We start from the raw sequence: 20,060 nt of genomic DNA, 5'->3' as shown, positions 1-20,060 counted from the left end.
AGAAATCGTGTCCTTATCAATACGAATCGAACGTTATTCAATTCGATCAAATTGAAATTCAATGATTCAATGATAATTTGATGAATGATATTTTATTTCGTGTAATTCTTGATATATTTTGCTGAGCTTATATTTGCTCTCAAAATTATATTACTATTTACTCGTAAAGTAAAAGTAATTACAAGTACTAATGATAATATATTTTCATATATATTATGTTATAATTTCTAGATTTAATATTAATTAATGATTCAAAAACTTTCAATATTTTATTTATAATAAAACATTATAAAACCACAACTTCATGAATATATATTGCATATTGAAAGAAAATCCAAGTTTAAAAATATAATTTGTTCACTATCTCCAGAATGATAGTGAAACCGTTTCAGAAAATCTTTTACAACCAAAGAAAAAAAACATTTATTTGATGTTATTCTCAATACCGTTTGTTGAGTATAAATTTGTTCTACTCGAAGAGATTATTATTTGATCGTAAAGTAAAATTTAATTACAAGTAATAAATGCATTTTCATATATGATATGTTATCATTTCTAGATTTAACATTAAATGGTGATTAGTAAAATACTAAAATTCATCAGCCTAATTCACTGTCTATTCATTTTTCATGTTACCATATTCGAAGCCGTAAACAAAAAATTTCAATTGATGAAAAATGATTTTATTTAAAATTGACTCGGTTCTTAGAACCTGATTATAAAAATTGGATTTGAAGTGCTAAATTAAACTTTTGAAAAAATAAAAATATTTAATTTAATGGGTATGGGTGGTTTGAGCATATGACAAGCAAGTGTAACGTGCAACGTGATATCATGCAGTAGTGATATTGAAAATATAGATCAAAAATAAATTTTCAAGAGAAAACGACCCTTCCGATCACTACTACAGATCTATATGTCAAAAATAAAAAAAAAACATTGTTCATACGTCAACATATCTTATTCTCTTTGAAATTCTTAGATTCTAGCGCTTCTATCTACCTGGCTCCTGAATCTCATCCACCTTATCTTTTACCACAGAAAACCATTACTACAATTATTATATATGTTAAATATGACAGAAATCTAGTGCAAAGGGATTCATAAGTCAAACCATACACACATTCAATTTTGTCAACATTTCACAACCTTGTTTTAATTAATTCTTCAGTTCTAGAGCTCATCCTTCATCTATCATAGACTCATAATCATCTATCATATCATATTCACTACTAGGAAGGACAAGCATTGGATTGTCTCTTAAAACTAACAAAACAATAACTAAATGGCTTTAATTAAGAAGTTGTAAATTTTCTCTTATATCTATGTGCTCCCAGGATCTCACCACTTTGCCTTTTAACATCAACAACCCTTCCAAATTCAGTTTTTTCAATATGGTTCTTCATATGATATCCGTTTTTCTTGTAAATATAAATCATAGATATGTGAAAAAATATAATCCCCACTAGGAAGGATAAGAATTGGGTTGTCTTTTTATACTCTTCTGTTACAAATAACTTTATGTCATAAGTTCTAAAGGTTTCAATGAGATTAACTCATCCGCATTGCCTTCTACCACCAACAACCCTTATTACAAATCACATAAATTTGCCTGAATTAGAGCCAAAAAGGTCAACTTTTATCATACCTGCCCTTATACAACTCTCATTACAATTATTATATGCATTAATCAAAGGTGACCATATTTTTTTTGCATGAAATCCGGGACGGATTAGAATTTGGTGAGAGCGGGGAGGGTGTTGGTGAGCTAAAAACTTATATGCACATTTTTTCGGTTCAAATTTTCTAGTTGAAATATATTTAAAAAATATTGGCAAGCAAAACCTTTTTATGAATCCGGGACAATCCGTGACAAAAAACCTAAAACCGGGACAAATATGGCTTTTAGAAAAAGCCGGGACGCAAGGCAGAAAATCGGGTCTGTTCCGGCCAATCCGGGACGTATGGTCACCTTAATTAAAACGGTATCAAATCAGTGCAAACAAATCATTAAAAATGGAACATGATTCACACTTATTTCATCATCCCTGTACTAAATGTTTATTTACAGCGCTTCTTCCTCGACTCTTACCGCGACTCTTACTTTCATCGATCATCGATAGTTGGAATATCTAAATCGAGCGTGTAAAATAGTAAATTATCTCTATTAATATATCGTATATAATATATCTTTTATGTATTAATCTGGTCTAATGCGTTCCATTGAGCCGCTAATAGTCGGTCGGTGTTATCGTGTGTGCGGTTTTGTGTGATATTTCTCTTTCGCCGCGTCGCTCGCTCGTTCGACTAAGTCGTTACATAACGTCGTCAAGAAACGACGAATTAGAAAGTAACTTATTCGAAAGTCTCAAAGAAACTCCAACTTTCTGCATTTACACATACCTACATATATGGATATTTATAACACAATACACTCGACACACAGAAGAAAAGATAAATTATTATTATTTAGAAATGTATATTTGTTTAATGTGCGTTTAATTTTTGCTATTTGGATTGTAAAGTACGAATCATTTAAATTGATTGAGATATACTAATGGAAGTAATTATTGAATTACATGTACATAGAAACTTTGCATAGGTGAAAAAATTAATGAAAGTTTTATGGATTATATATCGTGGTCTCAATCTTCAATAACTCAATTGATGTTATTTATAGCTATTTCTTTATTCTGCAAAGTTGTAATTACTTTTTGTATTTGGCACTCTGTACATTTGATATTGGTATATTTGTATCAGATGTTCTAATTTTCATGAAAATATTAGAGAATTTGCAACCATGACGCGGTCTAACAAGAAGACTTCTGTGATTTTGATGAAACTTTGCATGGTAATAGAGTTGGCATTCAAAACAAACCCCTTAAAATTTTATAGGCCTATGAAAAACATTACCCAATACCCATAAGCATCTAACAAGAGATTAAAATACAAATATATAAAATATGTTAATCCATTTTTAGAAATCATTATCCAATTGTATTAATAGGATATGGATATGGGTATGAGAAGCGGTTGTAAAAATTGAAGAAAAACATTAGCAATCAAATAATAAATAACAGTGTTTATTTTTAAGAATAAATTTTCATTTGTGTTTGATGTGATATGGTTTCGTCAAACTTATATTTTTTAAAACAGTTCTAATTTTTATAATAATATTAGAGAATCTGCAACCCTAACGCGGTCTAACAAGGAGAACCTCAGGTTAATTCTTCTACGATTTTGATGAAACTTTGCATGGTAACAGAGTTGGCATTCAAAACAAACTCCTTAAAATTTTATAGGGTCATGAGAAGTATTACCCAATAGTACCCATGAGAATCTAACAAAAGATTAGTATACAATTATAAAAAAATAGTCTTAATTAGCTTTTAGGAATCATTATCCAATTGTATTAATAGGATATGGATATCGATATGAAATGTGGTTGTAAAAATTGAAGAAAAATATTAGCAACCAAATAATAAATAACAGTGTTAATTTTTAGGAATAAATTTTCATTTAGTTCCATTTTTGAAGAAAATTTTCTTTAGGCGCGACTAGGGTGTAAATCCGTACAAATGCCACGGAAGTGCGTTACGGCAGATAAGATAAGATAAAAGTCGAGTGCCAAAGATTCGCCATTCCCTCTCGATGATATCATTTCTATATGGGTCGATTGTGATTAGTCGTCGCGTATGTGAATAGATATCTGTCGTTGTATGCGTACCGATATCGACAAGGAAATCGGCATTGATAAATAAACATTTTAAAGTTACATCGTAGTACAAATTATGATTTAATAAAAGATGCCTGAATCAGAAGAATATTTTACCCTGTTCCTTGAACATATTGATTAATAAGATAAAAGATAAGTAAGTTTATTGATTAGAAATTATTTCTATGAATAGTAGTTTCTATAAATCTTTGAAGTTATTAAAATAGAAAATATTTTTTAGACAAGACAGATATTACAGCTGTTTAAAGAATGAGATTATATCGCCAACTAAATGTAAAAAAGATACAAGCAGTCAATGAATGTATGGTAATTTTAATTACTTGAAGTTCTTCAAACACAATTACATGATGAGTGAAGTTGCGAAAATAATATTTGTTTATGCGTTGTTTAACATAATCTACTGTGTGAACAAATATTATAGAATTTATTAATCAGCAATTACTTCATTTCTCTAATTAAGGTTCATTTCTGAATGCTAATCACAATGACAAACTGATCATGTCATATTAGAACTATGACATACGCGCACTCTTTTTTTTTTCTTTTTAATATTTCAATTACAATCTGTCACACTTAGGACATTCAGTTAATTGTTTTGACTTCATTATATGGATTTATGAATGTATGGCAACCCAGTAGTTGTCCAATCCAATTATGACTAATTATTAACTATACTCGAAGTGCTGACATTTTTATTATATATATGCAACTATACCCACGAGAGGAGATTTTCACTTGAGGCTATATTTGAAATCTATAACCTCTCCCTTTTATTAAATATGAATATTTCATTGTGTGTGAGATTGAAAAAACTGCTTTCGCTGATCTTTCATTTTCTTAAAACAACGCAATTAAGCGAATGTTCAAATTCGCACAATTTGATAAAATGTGCAGAGTATAAAAATACTAACGCAAGCGTTTACTACAATCGATTTTGAAACACCAGACGTTCGTCTAGCGCCCAAAGAATTGATTGAGCTATGCGTTTAATATATAAATATTAATTAATATAAATTAATATAAATATAATTTTCAAAAAGAACGCTGTTTTCACAACGAACTTCGTCATTCGCTCAGGCATCTGGCGATACCGAGCAGATATGGTTCCAATTTTTATAATTATATAAGGGAATCTGAAACCTTTACCCGGTCTAATAAGGACAACCTCAGGTTAACTCTTCAGTGATTTTGATGAAATTTTGTATGGTGATAGAGTAGGCATTCAAAACCAACCCCTTAAAATATTTTGGGCCTATGGGATGTTGTTTTAAGAGTTCAAGAAAAAGAGAGTATTTTGCAATTCCTAATACAATGCAAAGTTCTAGTTATTGTTAGTGCTCCGCACTCCGTACATTCGATATTAGTATATTTATAGTTCTTGTAGTCCAATTTCGATAAAAATATAATATAGTCTGCAAACCCAACTAACAAGATCATATTAGAACTATGACGTTAATTACATTATTGTTTTTAATAATTACTGTACTAAAAATTAAGTAAAAATTTAAAAAAATTAAACTATCTTGTTTAGTTATTCTTGGACTTTTTGATGCCATGTAACAAACAAAATGTAAGTTGACAAAATTGTGATTCGTAAATGAGTATTAAATTTATAATAGTATTATCAGAATGCAAGAATAAAAAAATGAACTAAAATTATTGCTAATTATATATATGCGAACTGCATCACTGGATGTAGATCTTAGATTTTTCTTTCTTTGTTCAATTCTAAGCCATGCAATTGATTTTATATCTCCTGTAGATAGATGATCAAATAAAATTATTATTAAAAAAAAAAATTATATATATGCATTATATTTAAGTCATAAATTCAAAAGTATCGAAAAAGTAATTTTACAAAATTGTAAGAAAGAGTAATAAGAAAAAGTAGTTTTGCAAAATTGTAAGAAAGAAAGAAATTGCAAAAAAAAAAAAGATAAAATCTTACTTTAGTAATACTTTTGATATCTAGCAATGTAAAAAAAAAGATTGCTTGAAATCATACCACATTTTTTAGGTTTTGCAATATGCAATCACCATAATATATATGATATGTCACATACTATCCCTAATTGTTTTTTTTATTGACTCTAAATGACAAAGTACTTGATCTATTATTACCAGTTATAGCAGATTACTATTATTAACAGTTGCAACAGGAATTCAAACAATTCCAACAAGCCATACCTACTAATCATAACTTCTAGACCTACTCATTGAACAGGTAGATTTTTCCTCACATCAATAAATTTAATTACCCATAAAATCCCTGATTTTCTAATAAATCTCATTTATTTCAAATGCGTGTGTTTCAAATGAATGTCACAATAACCTGTTAGAGAAGACGCTCCTTAAAAAAAATTTCCTTAGTCGTAAAGACAATAAGATGATGTCATTATTCGGCGTAGGCTCAAATATTTTGCAACTTTAGGATGGAACAGAATGGAAAAGTACGTAACAGTGGGAGCCAGCAACTCAGAATAAATAATATATTATATAAAAGTCGGCACCTATAGAGAGCTATCAAAAAATCTGTATATTCATAATAGTATAATGACAATTTAGAAAACAAAGCCGAATCTTCTATTTGCATATATTTAATATGTTTGAATGAATTTCCATAATAATTTGGGGCAGAGTTTAAGAAAAACTAATAGATGCTAAGATAAAATCTAATGTTAGGAGAGCTAGGCGCTTGTTGTTACGTTTTTTAAAATTAATATATCTTAAGATCAACCAATTTTATTTCTACAAAATAAAGATGAACAGATGCTGTAACTAATCCTCTATGAAATCAAGTAAAAACAATTTCATAACTATTGTTTAGTAATTTATAATTAATCATTTTTTAGAAAAAGTACGATGTTACAACTTACCCCATATTTGGGATAAACTAAACTACTAGTAATATGTTAAGGACGATAAAACTCAAATACGGCTGAACCGATTTGGCCAGTTTTAGTCTTCAAATATTTGTGCTAATGCAGAAATTGTGGGAAAAGTGATAAATTATTTCTAAACCGCGCAGAAACTTTACATTTTTAATTTAAATTTTTTTGTAGAAGCGTAATTTAAAATGAAACAATCGACTGCGGCTCATACGTCAAATGTCAAATGGTTTTAGACAGATTATGTTCAATTAAATTTAATAAAATGCTTTAGATGAATATTATTTAATTGAAGTAAGTAGTTTTATTTGTAGTTTTTTTTATCAACTTCTTTGAAATATTGATATGAAAATACTCTTTGTGATTTTGTGGTCTTTTCTGCAAATCATATTTATTTCAAAGCCTGTATTCTGTAGGAATTTATTGGAAATTGCAATGATTATTTAAGTAATAATAATGATATAAATTAATTGAAGTTTGCAATGACTATATTAGTCGCAAGACCAAACTAGTAGTGCATGGCATCGTGCCTTAAGGCAAATTCCCTATGAAAATGAAATATTCGAGAAAGAAAAAAATAAGTAATCTATAAATATTGATCAATGATTAATAACAATTGTTTTAAACATTTTCAAAAAGATAATTATAATCACTATATATTTTAACGTTCGTAAAATATACAGTGACGAGCTTATCGCTCAAAACTCTTGAGAAAGTTTACATTAGCAAGAGGTGTCGAATAAATCCATCTGAGGATATATTTCTTATAATTAGAATAACGAAATTGGAATATTTACATTTTCAAACTGAATTGTGATTTTAAAATTCATATTTGAAGTATGAAACTTTGAAGAATTTTTTTCCGAAAATTTTGAAATTTGCTAGAAACTTTAAAAAACTTTAAAAATTAACAATCTTGGTACGGAACTCAACAAAATTGTAACAAAATTAGTACTCATTTTTAAAAATTTGATCAAATATCTGATAATTTGATTTTGACCGCCAAATATCAATATTTTTTACTTTTTCTCTGTATCTCCGAAACCGCTAGACATGCCTTACCAAAAATTTCATCAGTTCTTCATTTCGTCCATACTAATCTACTCCGTCCTCCTAATATTAGTAGTATTTTTTTGTATTCTCTAGAAATTGTTTACAAATATCTTATATGGTAACGTTTGTCGGGTCAGCTAGTGTGATATAAATGAAATAAACTATATCAATATTGAAAACAAAGCCGTATAACTGATCGATTCCAAAAATATGTTGCAAGAGTGAGAACCAAATTCCCCAAATATTTAAATGCACATCTGATTTAAGTACAAGATTTCTTCCTCTAACCAAATTTTGATCACGTATTTTAAAACCATAAAAAAATCTTCACAAAGAATTCTTTCGCGTACAAACATAGAAGGTACTGTAATTGTAAAACGAAATTGTTCCTTCGCAACAATACTTGCATATAACATTACCTGATTTGAATTTCAATTAAAATGCGTTTTAGAGTTATCAGATAGTCAAACAATCGCATCAAATTCGGAACGAAGACGTGTAAATCGTTCTTAACTGTTATTAGTAATTGACATAGATTTTTCTTCGGCTAATAACGGTTATGTTAATATCATGAAAATTAGTTGAGCAAATATAAATCTAATAAGATGAATGACCGACGATTTGTTGAATTAGATATGACGTGAAATATTCCGGAGAGATGACCACTGACAATTTTTTTCCACATGGATTGTCATCTGTCTATTTGAAGAAGGCATTTAGTAATTGCTTAGTAAGTTTTTACCGATAGCTCTTAGAAGAAAAGAACCTATGTCTTTTCTAGTTACAATTATATTTCTCCGAACTAATATTTTTGCCTTTTACTAGATATAATATTTCTGTGTTTATTTATATTTCCGAACAAAAATCGATGCTTGATATCGAGATGCACGGATTTTGAACCCGGAACCTTACTTATTGCAAGGCCAAAGGCTTTATCATTGCATCATGAATAATGTGAAAACGCGTGATGATTTAGGAATTTAAGTAAAGAATCAGAGAATTGAAAAACAAATAATTGCATGATAACTTAGTTAAACTTACTTAAAAATTTGCATTTAGGATAGATTGTTAGGAAGAATTATTTACTCACTACATCTGTGCCTAAGTAATATGGCCTTTTTTAAACTATTAAATTTATTTTTTTAATAAAATATTCAATTCAGTAAAGAAGCTTATAAAAATGCATTATTAATTTTATGTAACTAATATATAATTTGCTAAATAAAAAATTGCACTAATTCGAGAAATTTGAGATAATTCTAACTCTTCTTTTTTATATCAAATGATTTTTTTAATTTTATTTTTATTTTGGAATTTAAGCTGTTTTCAAAGTTTTGATGATTCTACTCAATTGAGCCTGTATGTTTTCGAAACCAAACAATTTCTTTTTTTGTAATTTCTTGAATTTTAAACATTTTTCTCCTAAAGATCGACATGATAATTTATTATTTTACTTGATTAGGAATTAATTTACTATTGATGATTGAATTATTTTGCTAATTGTAGGATTATTATTCTGCTGATCAATACTCGTATCATTTCTGTACGGATTTTCATATTAATTTTATTTATATGAGAAACACTATACTAATTCTCATTTAGACACTTCACAATAAACGATAGAAGCTAGTTTGGTCTAAATTTGTTCAAAATAAGAATAATAATTTCAAAATAAAAATGAAAAAATATTATAAAGAAATTGAAGAGATTGAAGTGATATTTAAATATAATTGCAGAATGAAATAGATATAAATGATATGTATATATGAAAATTGTTTCATAATCTTTTTTACCAGGCACCCCTTCCTGACTAAGATATGAATATATTATATTAATAAAGGGAAAAAAATTTTTTTATCAAGATTATTTCTATAATTTCTTGAAATGACTATTACCAACAAGGCCTAGATATTACATTTGGTTTATGATTATCTGAATCTTAAAAATTTAAAACCAAATAAGTTGTCCCCATCAATGTATATTAGATCTTGATAGTTCATATAGTGTTATCAATTATTTTCTTATCCAGTGGAAGAATTTTCCATTGGAGTTAATATTATAACTTTATCATGGGATAAAGAATGATTTAGTGATCGTCGTAATAAGACTATTCATATATTAGTACGCAATGCGAACAATGGATTTATTAATACATAAATCTCAATTATTGTTATTTATGCATGTAAAGGTTCACGCGTTTACGTAACACAGGAAACTTATATACGAAGGCATTTTTCACATGAGCTCTATACATTTTATACATATGACACGTATTAAAATAAAAGACATGTGTGTATTCGCATGTGTGTGCGAATTTAATATAGAGTGAAATTAAATAAAAGATGAGAATAATAATACGAATTACAAAAAAATCGATATAAAATATTTGGACTTAAGTGGAATGTCCAGATGTCGAGAGGTATAGATATCGATGATACATAAAAGTACCTAAAAACGTAAGAGTAACGCCCACAGAGTAAATAAACTCTATTGTATATGCACTAAAACCCCGTTAAAACGATTTTTCTGGAAACGACCAAATATATGATTATATTTATGAATTCATCCTAGTAATATAAATCAAAGTCATGAAAGAAGTATTACCGGGTCTTTCGTAATTCCGTCGTAAAATAGACCAATGTTAGGAAAGACAATGTTAGGGGGCGTTCATTAATCACGAGATCAATTTTTTTAAGGATTTTTGGATCCCCCTCCTTCATGTTGATTCATGCTAATGTTCAAAATTACCACCCTTTCCCAGAAAACATTACGTGTATTTTTAGTTACGAGAAAAAATTGTCAAATTTTTTATTTTTTATTAAAATGCTTGAATTTTTCTTTGAAAAATCAGGCAAAAAATAAATACACGTCATATCTTGCTATATCCCTCCCTCCGCCACCTGATATTTGGTTATTTTTAGTCAAACCCCCCTCCCCCTAAAAACCTCCCAGGTAAACACCGTGTGATTTGAGCGGCGGTAGCAACCTGAAATCCACAAGCTTGCCTTCAGCGATGTGACATGCATGTGGAATATATGTGGATTTCAGATTGCTACCGCCGCTCGGTATCGCTCGGTGATTACTGGGCCACGTTATTAATGAACCTGCATAGCATTTTCAGAGTTTTTAGTACCATTTTATATGAAAAACGCAGGGTAACATAGTTTTGCCATAACATTGGTCTATTTTACAGCCGAATTGACCCATCGATCTTAAAGTTAAAGTTAAATTACTTGTTCTTGTGAAAATGTAATTAAATAAATTAACTTTAATAAAAAAAAATAATCATAATATTTAAAAAATAAAAAATGAAAAATAATATTAAAACCTGAGCTTATTTTTTAATAATCTAAGTTGGACATTCTAATATTATTAATTTTTAACTGAATCTTTCAAAAGATGTGATTTTTAAATACTATAAAATTAAGCGAGAAGCTTATTATGCTTATTAGGGTTGGGAATAATTTGTTAGTGCAGGACCGTCGTAAAGCTGTATATTAGGCGAGAAATCGTTTTAAACGTGATCGCCTTGACAAAGGAATTTTGTCAATTTTCTACTGTATATATATATATATATATATATATATATATATATATATATTATAAATTATGAAAATCCTACCTTTGCAGCAGCAAAGTATAATGTTTTCTCCCTCGAACCACAGGAGATCTGAAAAATTTGGACAACTAATTAATAATATATATTTACTAATGTTTAAATATATATATTAAATACTATTTTACTTTTACAAAATTACTTATTAAAACAATTAGAGAACTTACATTTTAGTTACGGTATAGATAAATAAATAAATAGTGATTCTGACGTACTAAATCTGATTATAATATAATATAAATCTGATAACTATTACTCATTACTAATTTATTAATAAAATCAAAGAGCTTATTTAAAGTATTTTGGGATTTTCATAGGAATCAGTAGGAATTTAATCTGATTTGTATTTTTTAATCGTGGTTGGTAGTTTGAAAAATTCGTGGAACCAAGAACCAGAGTCCTAACATTTATACATATACATTAGGGTGGTCCTTAATATGGACGTTTTTGAATTTTCTTGCTCCCAGAGGCTCAAATGCTTCCAAATTGACTAAAAAAAATCTCTGAAAGTTTTAGCACTCAATATTAACTTTAATATAGTCCGAACTCCAACCAAAGCTTCTTCAGGAAATAACATGGGTAAAATTCAATTTGTTTTTTAAAATTTTATAACTTAGCGACAAGTGAATACAAATTTTGAGAATAACATTGTATTTACTTATTTTAATCATAAATAAAAAAGTTACAATAAAAATTTGATATATTTTATAAAATAAGTATTCACTTAGGAAGAGGAGCCAGAAAATTTTGGTTGGAATTCGAAGCATTTGAGTCTCTGGTAGCAAAGAAATTCGAAAATATCCATACTAAGGACCACCCTGATATATATATATATATATATATATATATATATATATATTTAAATAGACATACGTATATATTTTAGTCTTATATAAATTTCCATAGATACTTGTGCAAAAGTATACGGTGGGTGGACAGTTACATACTTGAAATGGTTGGATATGCGTATATATAAATTCAAATGTATATATATATATATATATATATATATATGTATATATATATAGAGATATATATGCATGCGTATATGGAAAGTACAATTCTAAACGTGCAAATGATTTTTTTTATATAACTCCAACTCTCAGATGTGTGCTCAAGATATTTGCATAATGCGTACATATATACACACAGGTAAATGTATATATGTATATATATATATATATATATATATATATATACAGGTGTATATACATATACATATTTATTTGTTAAGTTGACATTTGCTTTAAGGAGAGAAATGACCCTTGCAGGTTCAAGGACACTTAACTTTTAGCACAATCTTATGCATATATATATATATATATATATATATATATATACACATTATACAGATCTCTAAAAGAAAACAATATAGATTTCTAAGAGGTTTTCGCACCAATAAGAAAAAACATACCTCGTTCTATAGAAAGATTTTGTTATTTTTTCAATACCCTAAGAGCAGAATCATGTTATATATATATATATATATATATATATATATATATATATATATATATATATATATATTATCACCATTTCGATACATCGACCTTTGGTGTCGGTGTTGCCCGATTACTTTGTAAGTGTTACCTGATATTTTGTCGTATCATTATCCTACAATAAATAAATAAATTTACTACGAAAGCGATGTAAAAATTCGCAACTTTTTGTGAACCAGTTTAGGCCATTAACATCTACGTAAACACACGTATAAAATACTGAATATTAAATAAAAATACCTGAATAAAGAATAAATATTGTAAAATACGTAATCTATACATTATTATTAATGTATAGATTACGTATTTTACAATATTTATTCTTTATTCAGGTATTTTTATTTAATATTCAGTATTTTATACGTGTGTTTACGTAGATGATTGATTTACAATGTTATGGATATGTTTTTTATATTTTATTTTTTAATTTTTTACAGATTTTATAATTTGTTAAATTATTCTAATATTTTATTTAAATGTGAATTAAAATTCACGAAATAGTTTATCAAAACAGTTTTGTTTAGTTTCTGTAATTTTTTTTATATATTTATTTAACACCAAACGGCAACATATTAACTTTTGTTTAATTTATCATTATTTTTTTTATATTATTTATCTATATTTATATATTTTAACATATATAATGTAAAATGAAAATGATAACTAGTGGTTTATGGCATCGTGTCTAAAGGCAAATTGCTGAAACTTCCCGTACCAAAAATTAATTTTTCTAAAAAAGATTTGCACAACTAATTAATAATATATATTTTCTATAATGTTAATAATAAATACCAATAATAAATTACCAATGAGTATTATAAAATAAGCTAATTTACTTTTACAAATTACTTATTAAAAGTAGTATGTAAAAATATAAATAGAAAATAGTTATTTCTTCATATTCAGTCCTGAGGAGGCGCGCCCCACAGGTTGGGAACCACTGCACTATAAAGACTAACTTACATCGTCCAAAATTTTGATAATTTCTAAATAAATAATTTATTTGAGTTGCCTTATATATATTTTCGTAGAATGTGGTAATTATAGTTATATAATTTACCTAATTAAATTTGATATTTCAAGTCATTCTGAATTGTTTGACACAAAAATTCAATGATGTGTGTGTGTAAGTTGCTAAGTTATTGTTTATTATTTGCTTAAAAGTAGCTGTACCGATTTAAAACAATATAAGAATATTTTTATAATTGAACTTTGGATAGTTTTAAGTGATGATGGGTCGGTCGAGCTATTTTTATTTTATCAAATTCAAAGAAATTCAAGGATTTTTTTTCTCTAGAATGGTATTGCGATAAATCTTAAACCAAGCTAAAATAAAGTAATAAATGTGATATATAGTATATATGTAATAATATACTTTTTCTAGCATCTTTCAATACCTACTACATTTGGTGTTAAATTCATCTAGTTCATTTTAAGAAAGTAAAAAATTTTAAAAATCCTAATGCTGAATCCACAACTCTATACAACATAATAATATTTAAATCATCAACATATTTGTCTGATATATTTACTAGCTTTGGTTTCTTTTATTTCCAGGATCACATACAAGAAGTGTTGGACAAATGGACTCAAATCGATGACGAAATTTGGGCGAAAGTTATCGTTTTAGAAAGAAACAGAAGAGTTGCCAAAGCGTATGCCAGAGCCCCTGTTCTGACCATCAATGGATCCGACGATGGATTTGATGGAATGAGGTAAGAAATATAAAACAATTAATTCAAATTACTTCATTTTTACAACCTCTGACCATTTAGTAATTATCTTTACTAGAACTATAATAACTCAGTAACTCTAAATCTAGACCATGTTTTAAATTTTGAACCTTACTCTTGAAATTCAAGAAAAAAGCTCTATTGTATGTATATATTATATTATTATGTATATACAATATCTATATATAGGTATATCTATTTTTATAAAATCGAGATTTCACTATCCGACCACAGAATGCAATCGGCGGACGCCGTCACCACAATATTGGAAAAAAATAATGAAATCAAAATTATTTATAGAAACGCACTGAATTTCATTACACAATTCTATGTTTATAATAAAAAAACAATTGACTTCACATATCGCAGATGTGAATATAATAAATTTAATAAACTTTTTTCGTTCGCAGAATCGGATTATGCGGTTTCGATAATCCCATGAGAGATCAGAGGACGGAGGAGATCAAGAAACACATAGGACAGGTGAGTGGTAAAGGAATTAGGATGTCATCAGGTGGTCCATTAGGATCATTTGAATATTTTCAAGCCGAATTCCTTTTTAATATCGATACATAAGATTTGTGTAGTAATAAAATTCATTTACAATTATTTGCAGGGCGTTAAAATAAAAATGGACGATGCCGGCAATATCCTGGTTCGTAGATATTCCAAAAGCAACGTCTATATCAAATCCTGTTCGGTTCAAAACGGTTCAGAAGCTGAACCAGCTGCAATACCTTTGGAACCTGACAAGATTGTAAAGGTATAACTATAGATTATTCTTAAGACAATATTTGTTTAATTTGTTCAATAATTATGATCTGATTTTTATTTAGCTGTTCGATATGAAACGTTTTGAGCAAAGCGTCTCCAGAGAATTGAGGAGGTCCTATCCTGACAGACGTAGATTGGAGACAGCGTGCCTTAGCACATTGGCATTCGTTTTGGCACCGCCACCAGACCAATTGGCAACACCATTATGGGTCCTGGTGGTCAATGTGGTCGCTATGGATATGTTGAAGACAAAGTTACCAATGGGTAAGGGTAGTAATTTATAATATATTATTTGGGAAGAAATTTCTTTATTATCTGATAGAAGAATTAGTTTAATATTATTTGCGACAAAATTTCTTAGACATCATTATTATCAAGTTATGAGCATAGTAGCAAGATTTGCCAGCGAGAAGTCTTAATTCATTCTATACTTCATTCTTTCTATACTATACTTCTCAGCTGGTATATTTTTGAATATAAAAACCAACGACCAACTTCGTCATATTTTATTGTTTCACTAACAAAAAAACGACAATTGCTCAAACTATAAAGAATCTACATATCTTTATTGATATGTATGAAGAAGTTGTGTTGATAGTACGGTAGCCCAAAAACTGGATTGCAAAATTTTGATCCGGTAACTTAACCCGGTAAAGACACCACGATGACAATAGTTGATGCAAAATAACCATTGAAAACATTTTAGTTCTAAAGTGTTTTTTTTTTGTTAAAACATATCCCCTTTCAAATTTCAATGAAGTATCGCAAGATGTAGTAGAATTTAATAATTTAAAGTACAACAAGCCAAGAACTTATCTGTTTAAGACATGTTTTAATCAATCTCTTCAAGCAGTATACTAAATAATTGGCAATCTATTTCTTTCCCAGTTTCCTCGCCCCAAGCAGAACCAGCAATGCACCTGGACATCCGCACCCGGCCTCGTATTCCTGCACCAGACGAGGATCCCTACAGTCATCTGACAGCAGGCGGAGTAAACAACAGCAACAACAACAACCATAACGGAAACGGCGTTTCAAACCATCACGGACAGATGTCACCACGATCTGGCAACGACAACGGATCCAGTTCCGGAGGAAGTTCACAAGGAGGTGGTAACGGCAGTGGTGCGCCGCCCGTTATGATGAGGCAGACGTCGTCAAATGGTTATGCAGGATCGAGGTGAGGATTGGAGAAAAAATGTTGCATCTTATAAAAGATATATTTGCTATGAATTCATATTATATTTCAGCACATACTCCTCTGGATACGTGGCAAGCACGCGCGAATTGCTTTTGGCACAAAGACGTGGAGGAAATGGTATTTCTGGAGGAGCCAGAGACAGGCCTCCAGAGTTGCCACCACGGGAAAGAAAACGGGATGGAGAATCGTTACCAGAAAGAGACATACCCAAGGTAAATAAGAGAAATATAATGTACCAGAACTTGTTTAATTAGTCAATTTTTCATATACTGACCATACCCTTCTATTATTTGAAATGCTTGTTATTTCTCTTAAATGTCCTAAAATACTGGCTTTAGATTTCGCTAATTAACTGTTAATAATAAAATAATACGAGTCTAGTTGATGATAATACACTTTTGCATCATCGCATTTAGAAATATTTTGTCAACAAAAAATAGGTAGTGCAAAGTTGATGCTTTAAATACATGCATTTTTTAATCTAGAAGCCAAATCTCGGATAAAATAATTATTTTAAGTTGCTAGCCACAATCGTGCCTTAATGCAAATTGCTGAAACTTTACGCACCGTAATTAAAAATTCGAGTAATAACATTAGTGAGAATTATCAGAATTATGCTTGGTTAAGTCAAAGCAATTCTTGCCGCAAAGAATAATGATGTACACGCGCTGAATTTCACAATTCAATCAAAAATTGCTGCCGATTTGGTGACATACCAATGATTCCGACTGGTCTTCCGTTTGACTTCTAACGATTGTAATTTCCAGTTCGCCTTGCGTTCGCAATAACAAGTCGCAAAGCCAATCGCTTAGTGTTTGCGGGATAAATTTCAAATAGATTATTTAGAAAATCATTGTTTTTCCATGGGCAGTTATACGTTGCCTATTCACGAGTTCGGAAACCATGCGCTTTGTTTGTGTTAACGTCAGACCAAAAAACCAAAAATGTGGTTTACCAAAGAGCACTTCAATGAAACGGATAATTTGCGGATTCACTTTTATTTAGAGAAGTTCAACTAAAAAACACTTCATTTTTATAATCGAAATAAATTCATTACTGTTGTGTAATAAAATCAAATTTTTCCAATTCAAATACAAAACAAACAATAAATTTCTTCATCTTTCTCACAAAACCATCTGGTGGCAAAACGGAGTTCGGCGGTTTTGCTAGTTAACTTATAAAATTTAACTTTAACATTACACAAACGTCAGAATATATCTTTACTTTGACCTCATGTGTATGCTATCAGAAGTGGCAACAAAAAGTTGCTCTTGTGGTGACATTGTTATTCGACTGTTTGTGACTAGAATGCTGTACGAAAGTGACTCAGAAGGATGTGTTTAAAACTTCTATAAACTTCACACTAACCCTAAATATTTGAAATTTTTCACATCAGAAGTGACACATTGATGACCACCAGCTTAGTTTAAGGTACAGATTGGGTAGAAATATATATTAATTTTGAACTAATTTGTAATTTGCAGCCCGATTACGATGATATCGAAGAAGACGTTAGAATACAACCATATCCAGTATCCAGAGGATCACACAATACTGACAAAGGCAAAAATAATAAAAAATACGGTAAGATGAACAAAATGTTATGTCACAATAATTAAATATATAATACACAAGTTAAAAAAATAGTGAGACTACACCTAATATCATGCAAAATTAAAAAAATACTATTAAGTGTAAGTGATTAGTCACAATTGGCTAGGACAACTACTGAGTTGCCTGCCAAATATAAGCCAAACACCACATGCCAACAAAAAATTACGAAATATCCTCGTAATATAGACAGATTGTAATTTACCAACATTTACTTCCAGATGACCCCTACTACTGCGGTCTTCGCGCCAGGGTCCCGAACTTCGTCAAATCCACAAAACAAAGTTCAAAACAACAACAAGTAGCAACCGGCAAACACGGTCCTAGCAACGGCCTCAGCAACAATAACAACAAACGTTACTCCATGGCCGGAATGGGAGGGCCAAGTGGCCACATGGGCTACCACCATCAACAATACCCACCCGTGTGGCACGCCAGGAGCTACGAGAGCGGGATAGGTCAGTATTTTGTATCAAATCAGTAATAGAGGTAAATGATAATTTATTTCGAATTTTTGGAAATGATGCAAACATTAGAATAAAGGCTTTTGGAATCGTTTTAACTAAATATTTAACATTGGATTTCAGATTCAGAAAGCATAATGACGTCAGAATCTCCATACCATCACATATACGGCAGACTGCCTTTGCCAAATAGAGGTTATTTAATGCAAAGAGAAACACACAATGCACGTAGTGGACTTTATATTGGAGAGTGGGATTGATTCAAAAATATTTACAAATCAAAAACGTATCTAAATTAGAAAAAAAAACAACAACGACAATCAAATTATTAGGAGAAAAGTAAATGATTGTTCTGAGGTTAGTGCAAGGGCGGCCGATAGTCGTTTGCTAGTGTAAAGATATATAATTTTAGATTATTTTTTTAATTAAACCGTATATGTCAAAAATTATGCTAATTTCGGAACAAACTCAAGAAGAAAGTTTTCAAAAGATTTGTACCAACTGATAGAAAAACTTATTTGAAACAGTTGCAAACCGTCAAATATTTTATACGTAGTACTTATAAATAATGCAGTAATTTGTAGTATTTTAAAATTAATTTTTAATTGTTCTGCGCAAATTTTATCTCATGCACACAAAATTAAATAGTTCCAACCACAATTTCGTGTACATGAAGAAATAAATGCAAATATATGACGGTTACATAAGTTGAAACAAACCTTTTCGTCACATAATGAAAAAAATCGAAAAATTGTGTGCAAAATGTATATGTGTATGTATTAGGGTGGTCCTTATTATGGATATTTTGAAATTTCCCAGGACTCCCAGGGGCTCAAATGCTCCCGAATTGATGAAAAAATATTCTCTGAAAGTTTTAGCTCTTAATAATGACTTTAAGATGGTCCGCACACCAACCAAAGTCTCTTTCCCAGCAAATACTTATTTTATAAAATATATCGAAGTTAGTAGTATTTTTTTAATTATGATCAAAATGAGCTAATACAATGTTATTCTCAAAGTTTTTATTCACTTATCGCTGAGTTATAGAATTCTAAAAAACAAATGGAAATTTACCCATGTTATTTCCACAGGAAACTTTGGTTGATGTGCGGACTATCTTAAAGTAAATATTAAAATCAAAAACTTTCAAGCATTTTTTTTTTATTTGGAAGCATTTGAGCCCCTGGGAGCCAATAAATTCGAAATAATCCATATTAAGAACCACCCTAATATGTATACATATATTATAAAAATAGCAACAAAAATTTCCATTCAACTTTAAATAATTATTTTGTTAATACCTACTCATACTTTAAGTCATATCATATAATACATATTATATTTTATATTATTATAATATTATATTATTCTTAAGTCTAATATTAACTCAAGTCACTATATTTTTGTGTTTATATTGAATTATTATAATTATTAAATATTGAAATATGCTTACAATTAAATATGAAATAATGCTGAGATTAAAAT

The 20,060-nt window shown here is 29.2% G+C and overlaps 1 protein-coding gene across 1 annotated transcript; it reads left to right on the top strand.

Moving 5' to 3' along the window:
• The first annotated feature begins 2,800 nt into the window (after window positions 1-2,800).
• Window positions 2,801-18,835, top strand: LOC113374655. Its single transcript, XM_026614630.1, has 10 exons — window positions 2,801-2,851; window positions 14,350-14,507; window positions 14,936-15,008; window positions 15,142-15,288; window positions 15,362-15,563; window positions 16,188-16,479; window positions 16,550-16,712; window positions 17,985-18,084; window positions 18,333-18,569; window positions 18,699-18,835. The coding sequence occupies exons 1-10, from the start codon at window positions 2,801-2,803 to the stop codon at window positions 18,833-18,835; spliced, it is 1,560 nt and encodes a 519-aa protein (XP_026470415.1).
• Window positions 18,836-20,060: the final 1,225 nt, after the last annotated feature.

This window comes from Ctenocephalides felis, unplaced genomic scaffold (assembly GCF_003426905.1).
Source record: "Ctenocephalides felis isolate EL2017-DRISC unplaced genomic scaffold, ASM342690v1 CF-g0.4_SCAFFOLD_01886, whole genome shotgun sequence".
NCBI lineage: Eukaryota > Metazoa > Arthropoda > Insecta > Siphonaptera > Pulicidae > Ctenocephalides > Ctenocephalides felis.
The sequence above is the reverse complement of the archived record's forward strand: the minus strand, read 5'-3'. Positions and strand labels throughout refer to the sequence as shown.